This window comes from Chaetura pelagica, unplaced genomic scaffold (genome assembly GCF_000747805.2).
Source record: "Chaetura pelagica isolate M959 unplaced genomic scaffold, ChaPel_1.0 scaffold137, whole genome shotgun sequence".
Lineage (NCBI taxonomy): Eukaryota > Metazoa > Chordata > Aves > Apodiformes > Apodidae > Chaetura > Chaetura pelagica.
In genome coordinates this window covers 2,073,279-2,085,817 of record NW_009953947.1, presented here as the reverse complement: position 1 = coordinate 2,085,817, position 12,539 = coordinate 2,073,279, and the positions used below count along the sequence as shown (strand labels likewise).

Here is a 12,539-nt window from a genome sequence, read left to right as displayed (position 1 = left end):
TCATAAATATGTTAATAGAATGTGTGGTATTAATGAAAAACATTCTGCAGAGACTGAATAATTTAAGAGTTGGATATTACGTACTTAATTAAACTTAAATATTAAAATTATTATTTATCACAGCTAAAATGGGTGTTAACTGTAGACATCACATCCTGTCTGGTCAATAAATAGCTGTCATTATTAAAGGTATGTGGAAAATACATAAAAGGTATTTAATAAGTGAGGAATTCAGAGCATTTTGACTGTATATGAAATGCCCCCTGAAAATGGTTTCTGGCAGGCACTGAGTGTTGGTGGTTCTCACTTAGGATCTCAGCAGGATCTGAAGCAGAACAAATAACTTGGTTTGAACACATCCCTGTTTACAAAGCTCATGAATAAGTATTCCTGCTCTCTTAGGGTAGAAGTTGCAGAATTAGTTTAGTCTCTTTTAGAGTCTTTTCAGACTCAATACCACTGGGCACAGAAGGTGCAGAGCTGAGCCTGGGACCCCACTTGCAGTTGAGGCTATTGTGGTATCTGGTATCTTTTGGATGCTGAGACAATTTTCTCAGAACACTGTATAATGAGATGGAAGTGCACGAATAAATAAATGTCACATTGTAATATTAGTATCTTCACGAGTAAACACAAACTACATGTTTAAAAAACACAGATGTTTAAAATTCTGGGTTGCATCTGTGCTGTTGTAGCTCAACAAAGTGTAACACCCTCTATGGTCATGTTCATTAGGCATCAGTTGGAGAGTGACAGTTACCTCGTATTTTCAAAATGCACTTCATTTTCCGAAGGTTTTTTTTCCCAAGCCAGGAGTAACAAGCTATAAGAAGTCTGGCAGAGGCCATGAGCCCTGCAAACCTCTCCTTGTGGTTGGGCCACGAAGCAACACCCTGGGAATTGCACCACAGGATGGCAGAGTGAGAAGGGCAGAGGCAGGACCAGCTGTGAAGTTTGCCTTCTCCTCGCTCGTGGTTGGAATCACATTATTTCATATTGCTCTCTGTGTGACCATTTAGACACAAAATTTCAGATGCTAATGACTAGAGTCAAAAGAGGCCCTGTTAGTTTAATTTAGTCCTGGGTATCACAGCTCCAGGCTGCTGGCAAAGCTTTTCTGACACAGCTCTATGCCTTCTTGTTGTACTTCTGTATAACTTATTGTACTTTAATGGATGTGTTTTCGTCCCTAAAAGAGCTGATGGCTCTTTATGGATTCTTTTAAGAAAGCTAATAAGCCAGACTTTTTATACCTGGGTAACCACATATCAATTTTAAAAATCATGTAAATGAGTTAGAAGCCACTGCATCTGAAGTACAGCTGATATTCTTAAAGATGGAGTCTTTGTCAGAAGGTACAAAGAAAAAATGCTCTTGTTCCTGTCAAGATATTAGAGGACAAAAAATAGTTTCCAGGTCTTTCTAAAGAAGAAGAAGTTTCACCCCTCCAAGTCACTATTCATGTAAAAATGTAGATGAGTGGCTGTGCTCTCCTTTGGGGATGGCATTGATGCAAACTGACTGTGCCAAGGAGATGTGGAACAGGTTTTAGACACACTGAAATCTGGCCATTGAAGCAGTGATTGCACAACCTCCATGATGAGAATTGTTGGCCCAGGCCACAGGAATAATCATTTGTGCCTTCATACTATCTCCTTCCATACAGAGCTCTGTATTGCAAGGATACCATCATGGACATGTAGGGAAGCTACCTCTGATTAAGAACATGTTGGGGTGATTCAGTCTGGCTAGTATTTGGGGGCCGTTGTACATTTGGAAATGAGAGGGACTGAGAAATGAGTAGCAGGAGAGGGATTTTACAGGCCTTTGAGCTACAACAGCACAAGATGGGATTTAATCTTATGGAAAACTGCAGACACAGCAAGTATTACTGAATTCCTGTTTTTCCTCTTGATTACATAAAGTAAGGAAAAACTGATGCTGTGAAGACAGAGTGATGCCTGCCCTCTCTAAGGCCCTGTATTTTAAGTCCTTATTTTCTAGTGTCACCAACTGGATGGAAATATGGGTAGCCACAAGAAAAAAGTTAGAAGATTTGTGGGTGGGACTTCCGCATGCTTTGGCTGATAAGTCTGCTTACCAGTTTATGGGAACAAAAACCAGGGATAGTGTTTGTTCATCTGTTTTATTCACTGTAGTTTAGCTGTAATTATCTACACTTCACACCATATTAGTAAATCTACTCTGGAATCTTATATTATAATAATTAAGCTTTAGTAATAAGAGAACTTGCTCAACAGCCTTATTATTAAATTTTTGCTCAGAGGGGAGGGACACTGCCAATTTTGGTGTGGATTATAATGCCTGTCAATTAGTGAGATTCTACTTTAGTAGCAATACTGAGTAGTTGACTAGGAATGTTAATCTTTAAAGTGCTTCTCAAGCACGAAATAATTAATCCCCATAACACTCCCATGAGACAGATAGGTAAATATTACTATCCCCTGTTATACAGGTGGGGTTAAGAATGGTTAGAGAATTCAACTGGCCTGGTCAAAGCCACTGGGAGTGTAATAACCAAAGCAGTGTTTAGGACTATGAAAAGGACTTGGTGTTTTTGCATTTAAAAAGTAAGAAAAACTTATCACTTCCCTGGAAGCTCAAAAACATTGTCACAAACATGGAAATGCCTTCCCATGTGTCCCTCCTTCTTTCAAAACTGCGTTTTTCTATATCAAGGGATACCTATGTAAAAGGTCTATATTTCTTATAAAATAGAAATTTGCTGTAAGACAGAAATAACTATACACTCCCACATATACATACATATACACTGTTACTTAACAGAAGGATGTTCTGCTTTCTTGTCAGCTGCCACATATTAATTTAATACTAAAAACATGTTTGTAAAGCAAATTTTAATACTCTCTTTTGTCCTTGAATAGTTTTCACCTATAGCAATAAAAGAGCTTTGGGAGCCCATATTCAAATTACCTGATTGTTTTAGACCAATTTTGTTAACCAGTGTATTGACTTATTTAGTTAGTCTCTCTTTTCTGCTTTCTTGTCAGCTGCCACATATTAATTTAATACTAAAAACATGTTTGTAAAGCAAATTTTAATACTCTCTTTTGTCCTTGAATAGTTTTCACCTATAGCAATAAAAGAGCTTTGGGAGCCCATATTCAAATTACCTGATTGTTTTAGACCAATTTTGTTAACCAGTGTATTGACTTATTTAGTTAGTCTCTCTTTTCTTTTTTTTTTTTCTCTCCCTCTTTCTGTTTGCACACCACAGGTTCCTGAAATTAAGTTGGTATTGCTAGAAGGTGGTATTGGTATATGAATAAATGTTTGCAGTTCCACCGAGGTGGTCAAAGAAGGAAAGGGCACTTTTCCAAAATGACTATTGATTTTTGCACTCACATCAGATGAATGATATATAGGATAGTTCAAGTTTCGAATAACACCCAACCTCAGCTCCAGAGATTTATAAAATGAGCATTAAAAAATGGGATGAATTGGGTTATCTGATCAGTACCCTGAACAGGCAGGATTATCTGGCTTGAATGTACAGGCCAAGATACTTTAGCCATTTCTTAGACAAACCTAAAAGCTTCAGAATACCAACAGAGTTAAACAACTAGAAAATTGCAGTTTGTAGCTGACTGGAGATTTCTGAAGGATTTAACTGTATTAAAACAAAAACAACAAAAAAAAAAGCTCCCAATTTTTCCTCTATTTTTGCAAACAGAAGTACAGTGCCACTATTAAGGGCCGCCAAACCCACGATGCAAGAAAGCACAGGCACGTATCACTTGATCTGGATGTGCTTTCTAAACCACCTTTTAGCATCTGCATCTCTCCTGGGCTATATCTAACTTCAAGTAAGCCTGCTAATCATCTTCCCTAAGTGATTATTTACAGAAAACAGAACAATTCCTGTGGGAAACATGGACTCATAACAGACTGCACTATATTATGGTAGGGTCCTCTCCTGGTCAGTATATCAGTTCTATATCAGGAAATTCAACTTACATCCTTGGTCAGTGCTCTAATGAATGCTAGCACAGCCACAGTTATGGTTGGGAAAGGTCAGTGCAAAATCTTTCCCCTCAAAACCCTTTCATTAAAACATCTGAAATGGAAACACATTTTTTTCCTTTGACCTGATATTACTGTTTTATCAATCAAGTATTTCAGTTTTGCTGTTGACCCAAGCTAAATTGATTTTAATTTTCTGGATATATTTTACTGGGAAAAAAAAATTCTTCGCTAACATTTTCTGCCAAATAAATAATCAGAACCATTCACAGCTGAGTGACTGTGCAAGACTAACTTTAGCTGCATTCACAGATTTATGTTTCTACTTATTTCAGGAAAAAAGACTTGTTTCCTGCTTCTGTTGTGCTACAGAAGGAAAAACAAAGATAATGCATTGAAAGTTATGGTTATAAATACCTAACATTTGTGGTGGAACTGCATTTCTCTGAACTTCCTATGCTTGACAACTGAGACTAGCAAAGTGGCAATGTTAGCCAGGATTTTTTCCCACATTATCTCTCTGAACTACTTTTAGTAAAGAAGAAAGCAGAGGTAAGGTGAGAATGACTGCAAATAATTTTGCAATTCAGTTTTCTACACAATGCCAGAACTTCTTTGTTGTCAGGAGGCATCTGATGGTGACACACACGCTTGAACTACAAGGGTATTGTTTTCAAATGACCTTTAGGTGTGTCTAGCTCTGCACTAGCAAAGTCTAGGGACAAGTCTGTGTTAAAAAAATTCTTATTTACAGACACAAATTGTGAATCAGCTGTAACTGGGAGCACATGCAAGCAAACAATTAGGTCACCTGGACGCACAAGGCTGATAACAGGTCAGTTGTACAACTTCCAGCTTAGTGCCTGGGTGCTGGGGACAAGAATTCTGTGGGAATCACATTGGATGAGCTGCTTGAAGCTCAAAGGTTAGGAGGATACCTTTGGGTATAACTCCTTTTCTGTTTCCAATCTGTCTACTTCAACAGTGTGAGACTGGCCTTATAATTCTAGCAAATATACTACCTTGTGCAAAGTCAATAGCAGACTGAATGCACCTGCACACTCCTGTGTTTTCTGTGATGAGAGGAAAAATCAGTGGTTTTTTTCCTTTGCTTTCCAAGTATCATTTCTGGGCCATGACTCTGTATTACAAATTTGATGTATCTGAACAATCTGTGCAGCTGGATCTGATTTATGAAGAAAATAGCCTGAAATCAAGTACAAAGTACTATGTGTAAATTCAGCATAGGCACTGGGTTTAAAAAACGGGTATTGCCTAACAGTATGTCTCACAGATTCTTCAATTTTACATTAGTTATTTCTTCAAGGGGCTGCATACAAATATTGTTTAAGATCAGTATCTAACTTCCACCTTCACAGTACTAATATTTTTGTAATTTGAGTACCATAGGGAAAGGGAATATTATGGCTTTGGTTCCCAAAAGTTTAAGATTTTCAGAGAATAATTTTTTGTCTTGAGAAAAAGTGAATAATTAGAACTGTGGCTGTGTTTCTTGCACTGGCAGCAGCTTAAAATGAAGAACCAGTTATCTAGGACTAGTTACCTAGACATTGCAAAGTGCATAGCTGCTTTAATACCTATGCTATAAAATACTTTAGAAACTACCAAGTGAGCTAGCATGTAAGGAAAAGTTGGAAAAGAGTCTATTTACAGTTGTGAGAAACAAAAGCATATTAGAGAAAGATAATACACATGCAGAGTTTACAAACCGTGTCTTTAGGGTGGCCCAATAAGTAGAAATATGGGGACCCATGCTTGTCACTTTTCATGCACATGGAGAGACTGGAAGGTACCATTCCTAAAGGAAGGGGAGGAACAGCCTAGGACCAATCATTAGAATTAACAGAACCAGTGACATACAGATATTGTACTGTTGTTAGAGCAGACAATTCTTAGTAAGTTTAGAACAACTGATTAAAAAGCTTATATGTAACAGGAAAGAAGTATTTCTGTAAAGCCAAGAGAAATAAGCATGCTGTAAGTCTAAACATTAGTGGATGACTGAAACTACTGTGCATATACATTCAGGATGTCAATTCACCTCTACTATGTTTGTGGAGTACATCTTGAGGTGCTTTTTGAAGGAGTCATAACAAATCAAAAGCAAAGGGTTTACTGCATTTTAGAACTGTGCCCATTTATTATTATGAAAAATCCTTCTATTGGTATCAACTCTGACATTTTCTGCTTTTCTTGGTGGGGTAGAGCTAACACACAAGTAGAGAGTTTCTTCAAGGCTCTTAAAAAATGACTTACTGCTAAATAACTTGTAGCTTTTATCTGAAAAGGAGCAATGATTTTACGTATTTTGAAACTTTCCATTTTTCATACAGAACTTTTCCTCCCTTAAACAGCCAAAACTCTAGTTCTGTAAAATCACCTGAATGTTGTGAAGACATGCGGTACCAGACAGAGGGCTCTGGGGAAGGAGGTTGTGCCTTGATGGAAGGATAGAGTCTACCTAGAAGTGTTGATGGTGCCTTCTCCACCTTTTTGCCCTGTTTGCAATTATTTTATTATATTATATAGTATATATTACTTGGTTATAAGACTCTTTGCTTTCAGATACTTCTAGGAATGTATATTTTAATGTAGCTTTGTAATGAAAGCTTCAGTCAGGAAATGGTAGGAGCAGTGAGACAGAAAAACTAAGCTGTCAGGACTGAGATTGAGACATCCCAGGCTTTTCTAGCGAGCTTCTTCCATAGATATTTAGAGAAAACAGTGGATATTTTCAGAGAACACTGGATCTGTCTGGGGCTGCTCCATCATTAGAATTAACTTGCCCCTTGCAGAGCACATGGCTGGATTAAGAGGCTATGATTTGTTAGTTTTATTTAATCTTTGATGTTACTATTTTAGGTTTTTGTGAACTGTTTTCCCACATTTTGCTTTTAGGGATGCCTCTTCATTCCAGTGTTTGACTGCACAATGTACGTGCCCATCTCATAGTGTTTATATAGCAATGACTAAGGCCTGAAAAATATGAGTATCTGTAATTAGGCTCCCACAGTATGAGCAGACAGATTTTTAGAAGTGCTGCACTCCAAGTAGCTGCTGATGAAGTCAATAACATCTTAGGCAGGTGCATACACAGGGAATTAGGCAGCCATTGGAAGAAAAACCCTCGTCTGTTCTTTTATTGAAATTGCATTTGAGGTTGTTCTGAGAAGTGCTCAGTGCTACAGCAATGACTGAGTTTTGTGTCCTGTGGCATGTATGGAAACTCACACCTCCTGCAGACTGACTCGCCAGGCACTAAGTATGTTTTGAGATCAGGATTCCCAGCAGTATTTCTAGTCTGTCTTGCACAATAATATGATTTCTTTCTATACCTTGGTTCTTTGGAGAACATGGCTGGCAGACTATTTCCTATGAAACATGATTCTGATGTTCTTTGGGTTTGGATGAGCTATGATAATTCACCTTCAGTGGAAGCACAGCTCCTCTGGCTATCCTTATCCTCAGCAAACATGTTCTGAGATGCTGAGTGATAAAACATCTGTTTTCCAAGCTTCTTTTGTTGCACCCTGCTGTGAAATCAGCTGTCGTTTTTGAGCATTAATCATGTCCATGCTCCTGCCCATATATTCTGATGTTTCCATGCATGCTACATGGGGATTTCTTCCTCTGAAGTGCTCTGGGATCTTTAGCATTTGTTTTCAAGCAAAATTAGCAGCTGGAGTTGAGGTAAATGATGCATTTGCAAGGCACTTTATTACTTCCCCTAGGTTTGAATTGTGTATCAGCTCAGCCAGAATTTTCTGAGATGTACTTGTAGGGACATTTCCAGGCAGCATAAACTGACATATCTCATTCAGGAGATTTATGTCCTCCCAGGAACTTGTTCTTTGTTTCCTCACTGAGTGCTTACTTCTTTTCAATAAACATCCTTTTCTTTCACAGATCACTTTCTTACCATAGATGACTTTTTCCTTAAAACTGCTGTTACTGTTGTCAATCACACCATCATTCAAATACTGATATTTCTTGCTCTTAAACATGTACTGCCATATTTTGTACTAGTAGAAACATGGCTTTGGAATTTAAAAAGTATTGATTATATTGCACAGGGAAAACCACAAAGTTGAAGATTGAGAGACAATAATGTGATGGTTTTGGCTGGTTGTTTAAGGTTGTTCTGAGTAAGCTTCCTTCTTTCTTTCTTTTTAGTGTTGTGAGTCTGAAGGCCACTGCTGCTGGAAAGGTCTTTAAACACAGCATTAATACAACTGACTTGGGATCAAATAGCTTGTCAGAGACTGAGAGAGAATATCCAGGAGTGGACCCTGGCACACCTGCTCTGATTTTATTTCTCCCTAGGATTCTGCTGCACACCCCATGTTGCAATCCAGATACTAGCTCTGTTCCCCAGCCTTGCATTTTTATACTCAACTAAATCTTACTTCCCACTGATGGGGTCCAGAGCTGCACCTCAATGAGTATAACAAATTATTCTGAGAAGTACTTGTAAAAAAAAAAAAAAAAGAAAAAAAAAAGAAAAAAAAAGAGGAGGCTGATTATTTCAGTATTATTTCAGTAAAAAAAGCTCCAATTAGTCTTCATACATCTCAGTGGTGCAATTCTGGTGGGAAGAAGAGGGAACTACTAAATATTGACTAGTTTGTCTACTGTCCTCAGTACCATTTTGTCCTTGAGTTTGCTGTCACAATCTCATCCATGTTCAGTTTTCCATGACTTAGAAAGGACAGCTTTTTCTGGGGGTTTCTGTCATTAATACTCTGACAGACACTCTGTGCAGCACTATGACTTACCCTTGAGATTCTAGCCTTCTCAAGACATGTTTTAATAATTTCTGTTTGTTAAGGTCTGTTTTTAACTTCCTAAGTAGGCTGCTGTTGATTTTTATGTGCACCTGCTGTTTGTTCCTAGAATATTTCTCATTGCTTTGGGAAATGACCTAGGGAGGATTTTAATATCTTGATTAATTGAAACAGGCATCTTCTTATATTTCTTCATTCTGCCTGCAGACTGGATCCAGCATTCATGTTCCTCTGCCTGCATAATGCACAGACTAAGAACTGCAGACATGTGGATGTCATCCTTTGCTGTGATGCTCTCTGTAGGTTGTGTGTACATTAAAAGGTAACTGTTTAACACTTTTACTGCTTTCTCAGTGCAGTAGGACAACATGGCTATCAAGCACAGCTGCTCAGTTATCCTCCTGTATGGAGCTGTAAACTGAGGATGCAGCTAGAAAAATGATGTGATTAAACAGCACTTCTTTGTAGCAAACTTGGTATAATCGTAAGCTGCGGTTTTACGCAACTAATTCTAAGCTTTACAGATGCTTTTCTGAATGGTGACCATGGCTTTAAGCAGTCCTGTGAAATAATCTTGCTTCTTTCTGTTAGCACAATAAACTGCTTGGATCTGTAGTGGTTTTCCTGTATTTCTTACTCATGTTCTTCTTGGGATGACACGGCTTGTGCACATTTACACCACTCAGGGAATTTGTTTTCCCAAAATAATGTTGTTTACATGGAACTTTTTTTAAACATCTGCTTACATTTTCTTATTATGGATTAAGGTTCAGATTTATAAGATTATATAAACATAAACATTTATTTTGTCTCTCCTGTAAGCCTATGTTTAAGGGCCATCCAGACCGGGATCTTAAGAAAGTAATATTTGGAATGGCTCTGAACAATAATCAATTCTTTGCTCATGGCAGCCTCCTGGGACCCCCCCTTAGATTAAATTTCCTGAGGAACCAGAGAACTGCCAGTATATGGTTCTGCTGTTTGACAAGGATTACTACTGCTATATCAGTCTGTGATGTTTTGTTTGTTCTTTTTTTTAAGACTGATGCACCACTCCCAACAAAAGAGCTTTGGAGGTGATCTGAATCTCTGCTGGCAGTCTCCCTGAAAGGATTATACACTGGTTAAGACAGATATTAAATGTCTTAATGCTAATTTATCATAATTCCTGAAAGCCATTTTGGCTTCGCTCCTACTCACCAGGAGTGCAACTCACTAACTTTATCACCAGATGGGTGGGCTGCAGCCCATCCTTGCTGTCCTTATGCAGAAGCTCTTGAAAGCTGCAAAAAAAAGGCAACAAGCACTATCCTGAGTATTGCTTCAGCCATGGAGTTGGCTCTAGTTTAGAGAAGAAAATGATGCACTTGCCATATATACCGGCAACTGGCAAAGTGCTGACTTGCAGTGGAGCTGACTTTAAAGTCTCTGACAGAATGAATGTCTGTTGGTAACAATGACTGACCCAAAACTACACTTAAGCCTAAGTATTAATTTGAATGTTCATATGCTACTGCAATTTCTGATTCTAATGGGAAATGATGGTGGCACTTCAAAAGTAACATTAGAAAAGTTTAATAGAATTTTGCACCTTCCAGCATAATGAAGTCCAGGAATTTTCACTAAAAAAACCATTTTCCTGTGAGATTTTAGGGTCAGTTGTGCATATCATAAAATTTATGTAAATATATGACATTGCCACACAGTTCTTTAAAGGGAGCCTTGTCTTCAGTTTTTTAAAAAGGAACTTTTTTTGCCTGTGAATTGCCTTTGGATAATTTATTTTTACTTCTTGTCATTTCAGTAGTGAAACATGCTTTCTATATTGTTTAAATGACTCACACTTTTTGAAGTATTCAAAAAGTCCCAGAAGTCCTCCTGAAACAAAACATGACAAATATGGATCCTGCTCTCTCACCACAATGAGCAAAGTCTCCTTCTTAATTCAGAGTTGACTTCTATTAGATCAGCTGTGTATATTGTCAGAGAGAATATAATGGTTGTCAAAGGGAGAAGTACATTCTTGTTAAGGCTTTGAGCTGAAACCTGAAGGAGTGAATTGCATGGCCACAAAATCACCTGCTGTGATTAAAAATGTGCAGAGAAGTACCAATATCAGAAGAAAAGGACAGTTTATGGGCAAACCAGCAACTTCCAGCACACTCAGAGATGTCCCCTAAAGAGTTCAAACTGCTTCCTCCAATGCACATCTTATAAGCCATTGCCTGTGTTGGCAGGGCAGCAGATGACAGTCATGTACACAGATACATGGTCCTGAGCCAAGGAAGCACTTAAACATATGAATAAGTCCACCTGTACTCAGGTAAGCTCTTAAGCTCATCCTTAATGTGCCCCAGGCCATGAGAATATATACAAATCTGCAATTGCTACTCAAAAGCAATATAATGATTTTGTAAATGTTCATGCACATAGAAAAAGACAAAGATGAAAACCCACCATATTCTGGGACCTGGCCGGTTCCACGTTTCAACAACAGTCGCACTCTCCTGCCACCAGACTTGATTAGCTCTATTGCTCTGGCATGTGTCATGTCCCTTGTGCTTTCTCCATTGATTTCAATTATTTGATCTCCTATCTGTCAAGTAAGAAGAATATTGAGTCAGATAGAATTGCAGTAAAATGAGTGTTTCAGAAAGAGACATTCAGTGGATCACAGGTTACTTGAATGACAGACAGAAACATCAAGGTAAATTTGTTCCTGTCTGTCTGAGGGATATTTCTGGCAGATTAAATAACTTCCAAAGTGGATTCTGAATGTGTTATATCAAATGCTGCTCATCTTCTCCTGAAATCAGTCTAATGTATTTGCAACTTGCCTCATGTCTTCTGGTTGTTTTTTTTAAATTGCTTGTTGTGTTGGAATCACTGGAAACATCACCCATGATACACTTTAATTTGTAGTGTTGTAAGGGCCCATGAAGATCTTTGCTGCATTTAACTTGCTGTTTTATAAAGAGAGGTTTGAAGCACAAATACACAGAACCATCATTTGAATGTCCAAATCTTGGTAGCAAAAGCTTCACATCAATTTAAGAGCTGTTATAAAGCAAGCTATTAAACCAAAAAAAGTTAGTGGCTATGGCACAGGTCACACAGATTTGCTGGAAGTCTTACAGGAGGATGTTTTGAACTATTTATCCACAGAAGGTTTTTGCTTGGAGTAAGCACAGCCCCTGGCTGACCTGTCTAGTTGGAGTGGCAGACTCCAGGGCTCTAATTACAGGTTTATGGAGATCATCTCCTGGCTGGCTTTCCAGTCAGAGTTACCTTCACTGGAATTTTTCAGCCTCTGTTTCTACTGCTGTAAAATGGAGCACCGATGTCTCTGTTTCCCACCCACCCAGATCTCCCTCCCAGCTTTGCCTCTTGATGGGATGTTTTGACTCTGCTCTTCTCTCCATGAGGAGAGCTGGCTTTCAATGCTGGAAACCTCCTCCCTGCTGCACCCGGTCAGCACGGTTGGTGCTGCGGCACCACAGCCACCCACTGAAGTGGTGAGACTGATGGCCCAGCAACATGGCATGGCCAAGTCTGTCTCTGGAGCCAGCAGGACCACAGCTTTGGGAGCTCGTGTGTGCAGCTGTCCCAGAGGCCTCCCAGCCCCATCTGAGGAGCCCAGAAGGAGAGCTGATCTCCTGTAGCCAGGAGAGGTGTGGGTCAAGGTGGTGGGCAGCCAAGAAGGGTGCATGCAGGGCCAGAGGAGAACAT

General features: G+C 38.8%; 1 protein-coding gene across 2 annotated transcripts in view; it reads right to left on the bottom strand.

The window, feature by feature from the left end:
- The window catches only part of MAGI2 (membrane associated guanylate kinase, WW and PDZ domain containing 2), a 746,179-nt gene that overhangs the window by 11,152 nt on the left and 722,488 nt on the right, over positions 1-12,539 (bottom strand). For both annotated transcript variants that reach the window (XM_010001790.1, XM_010001791.1), the window contains one exon: positions 11,268-11,406. In XM_010001790.1, the coding sequence (XP_010000092.1) occupies positions 11,268-11,406 (139 nt within the window). The remainder of the gene's footprint in view (positions 1-11,267; positions 11,407-12,539) is intronic.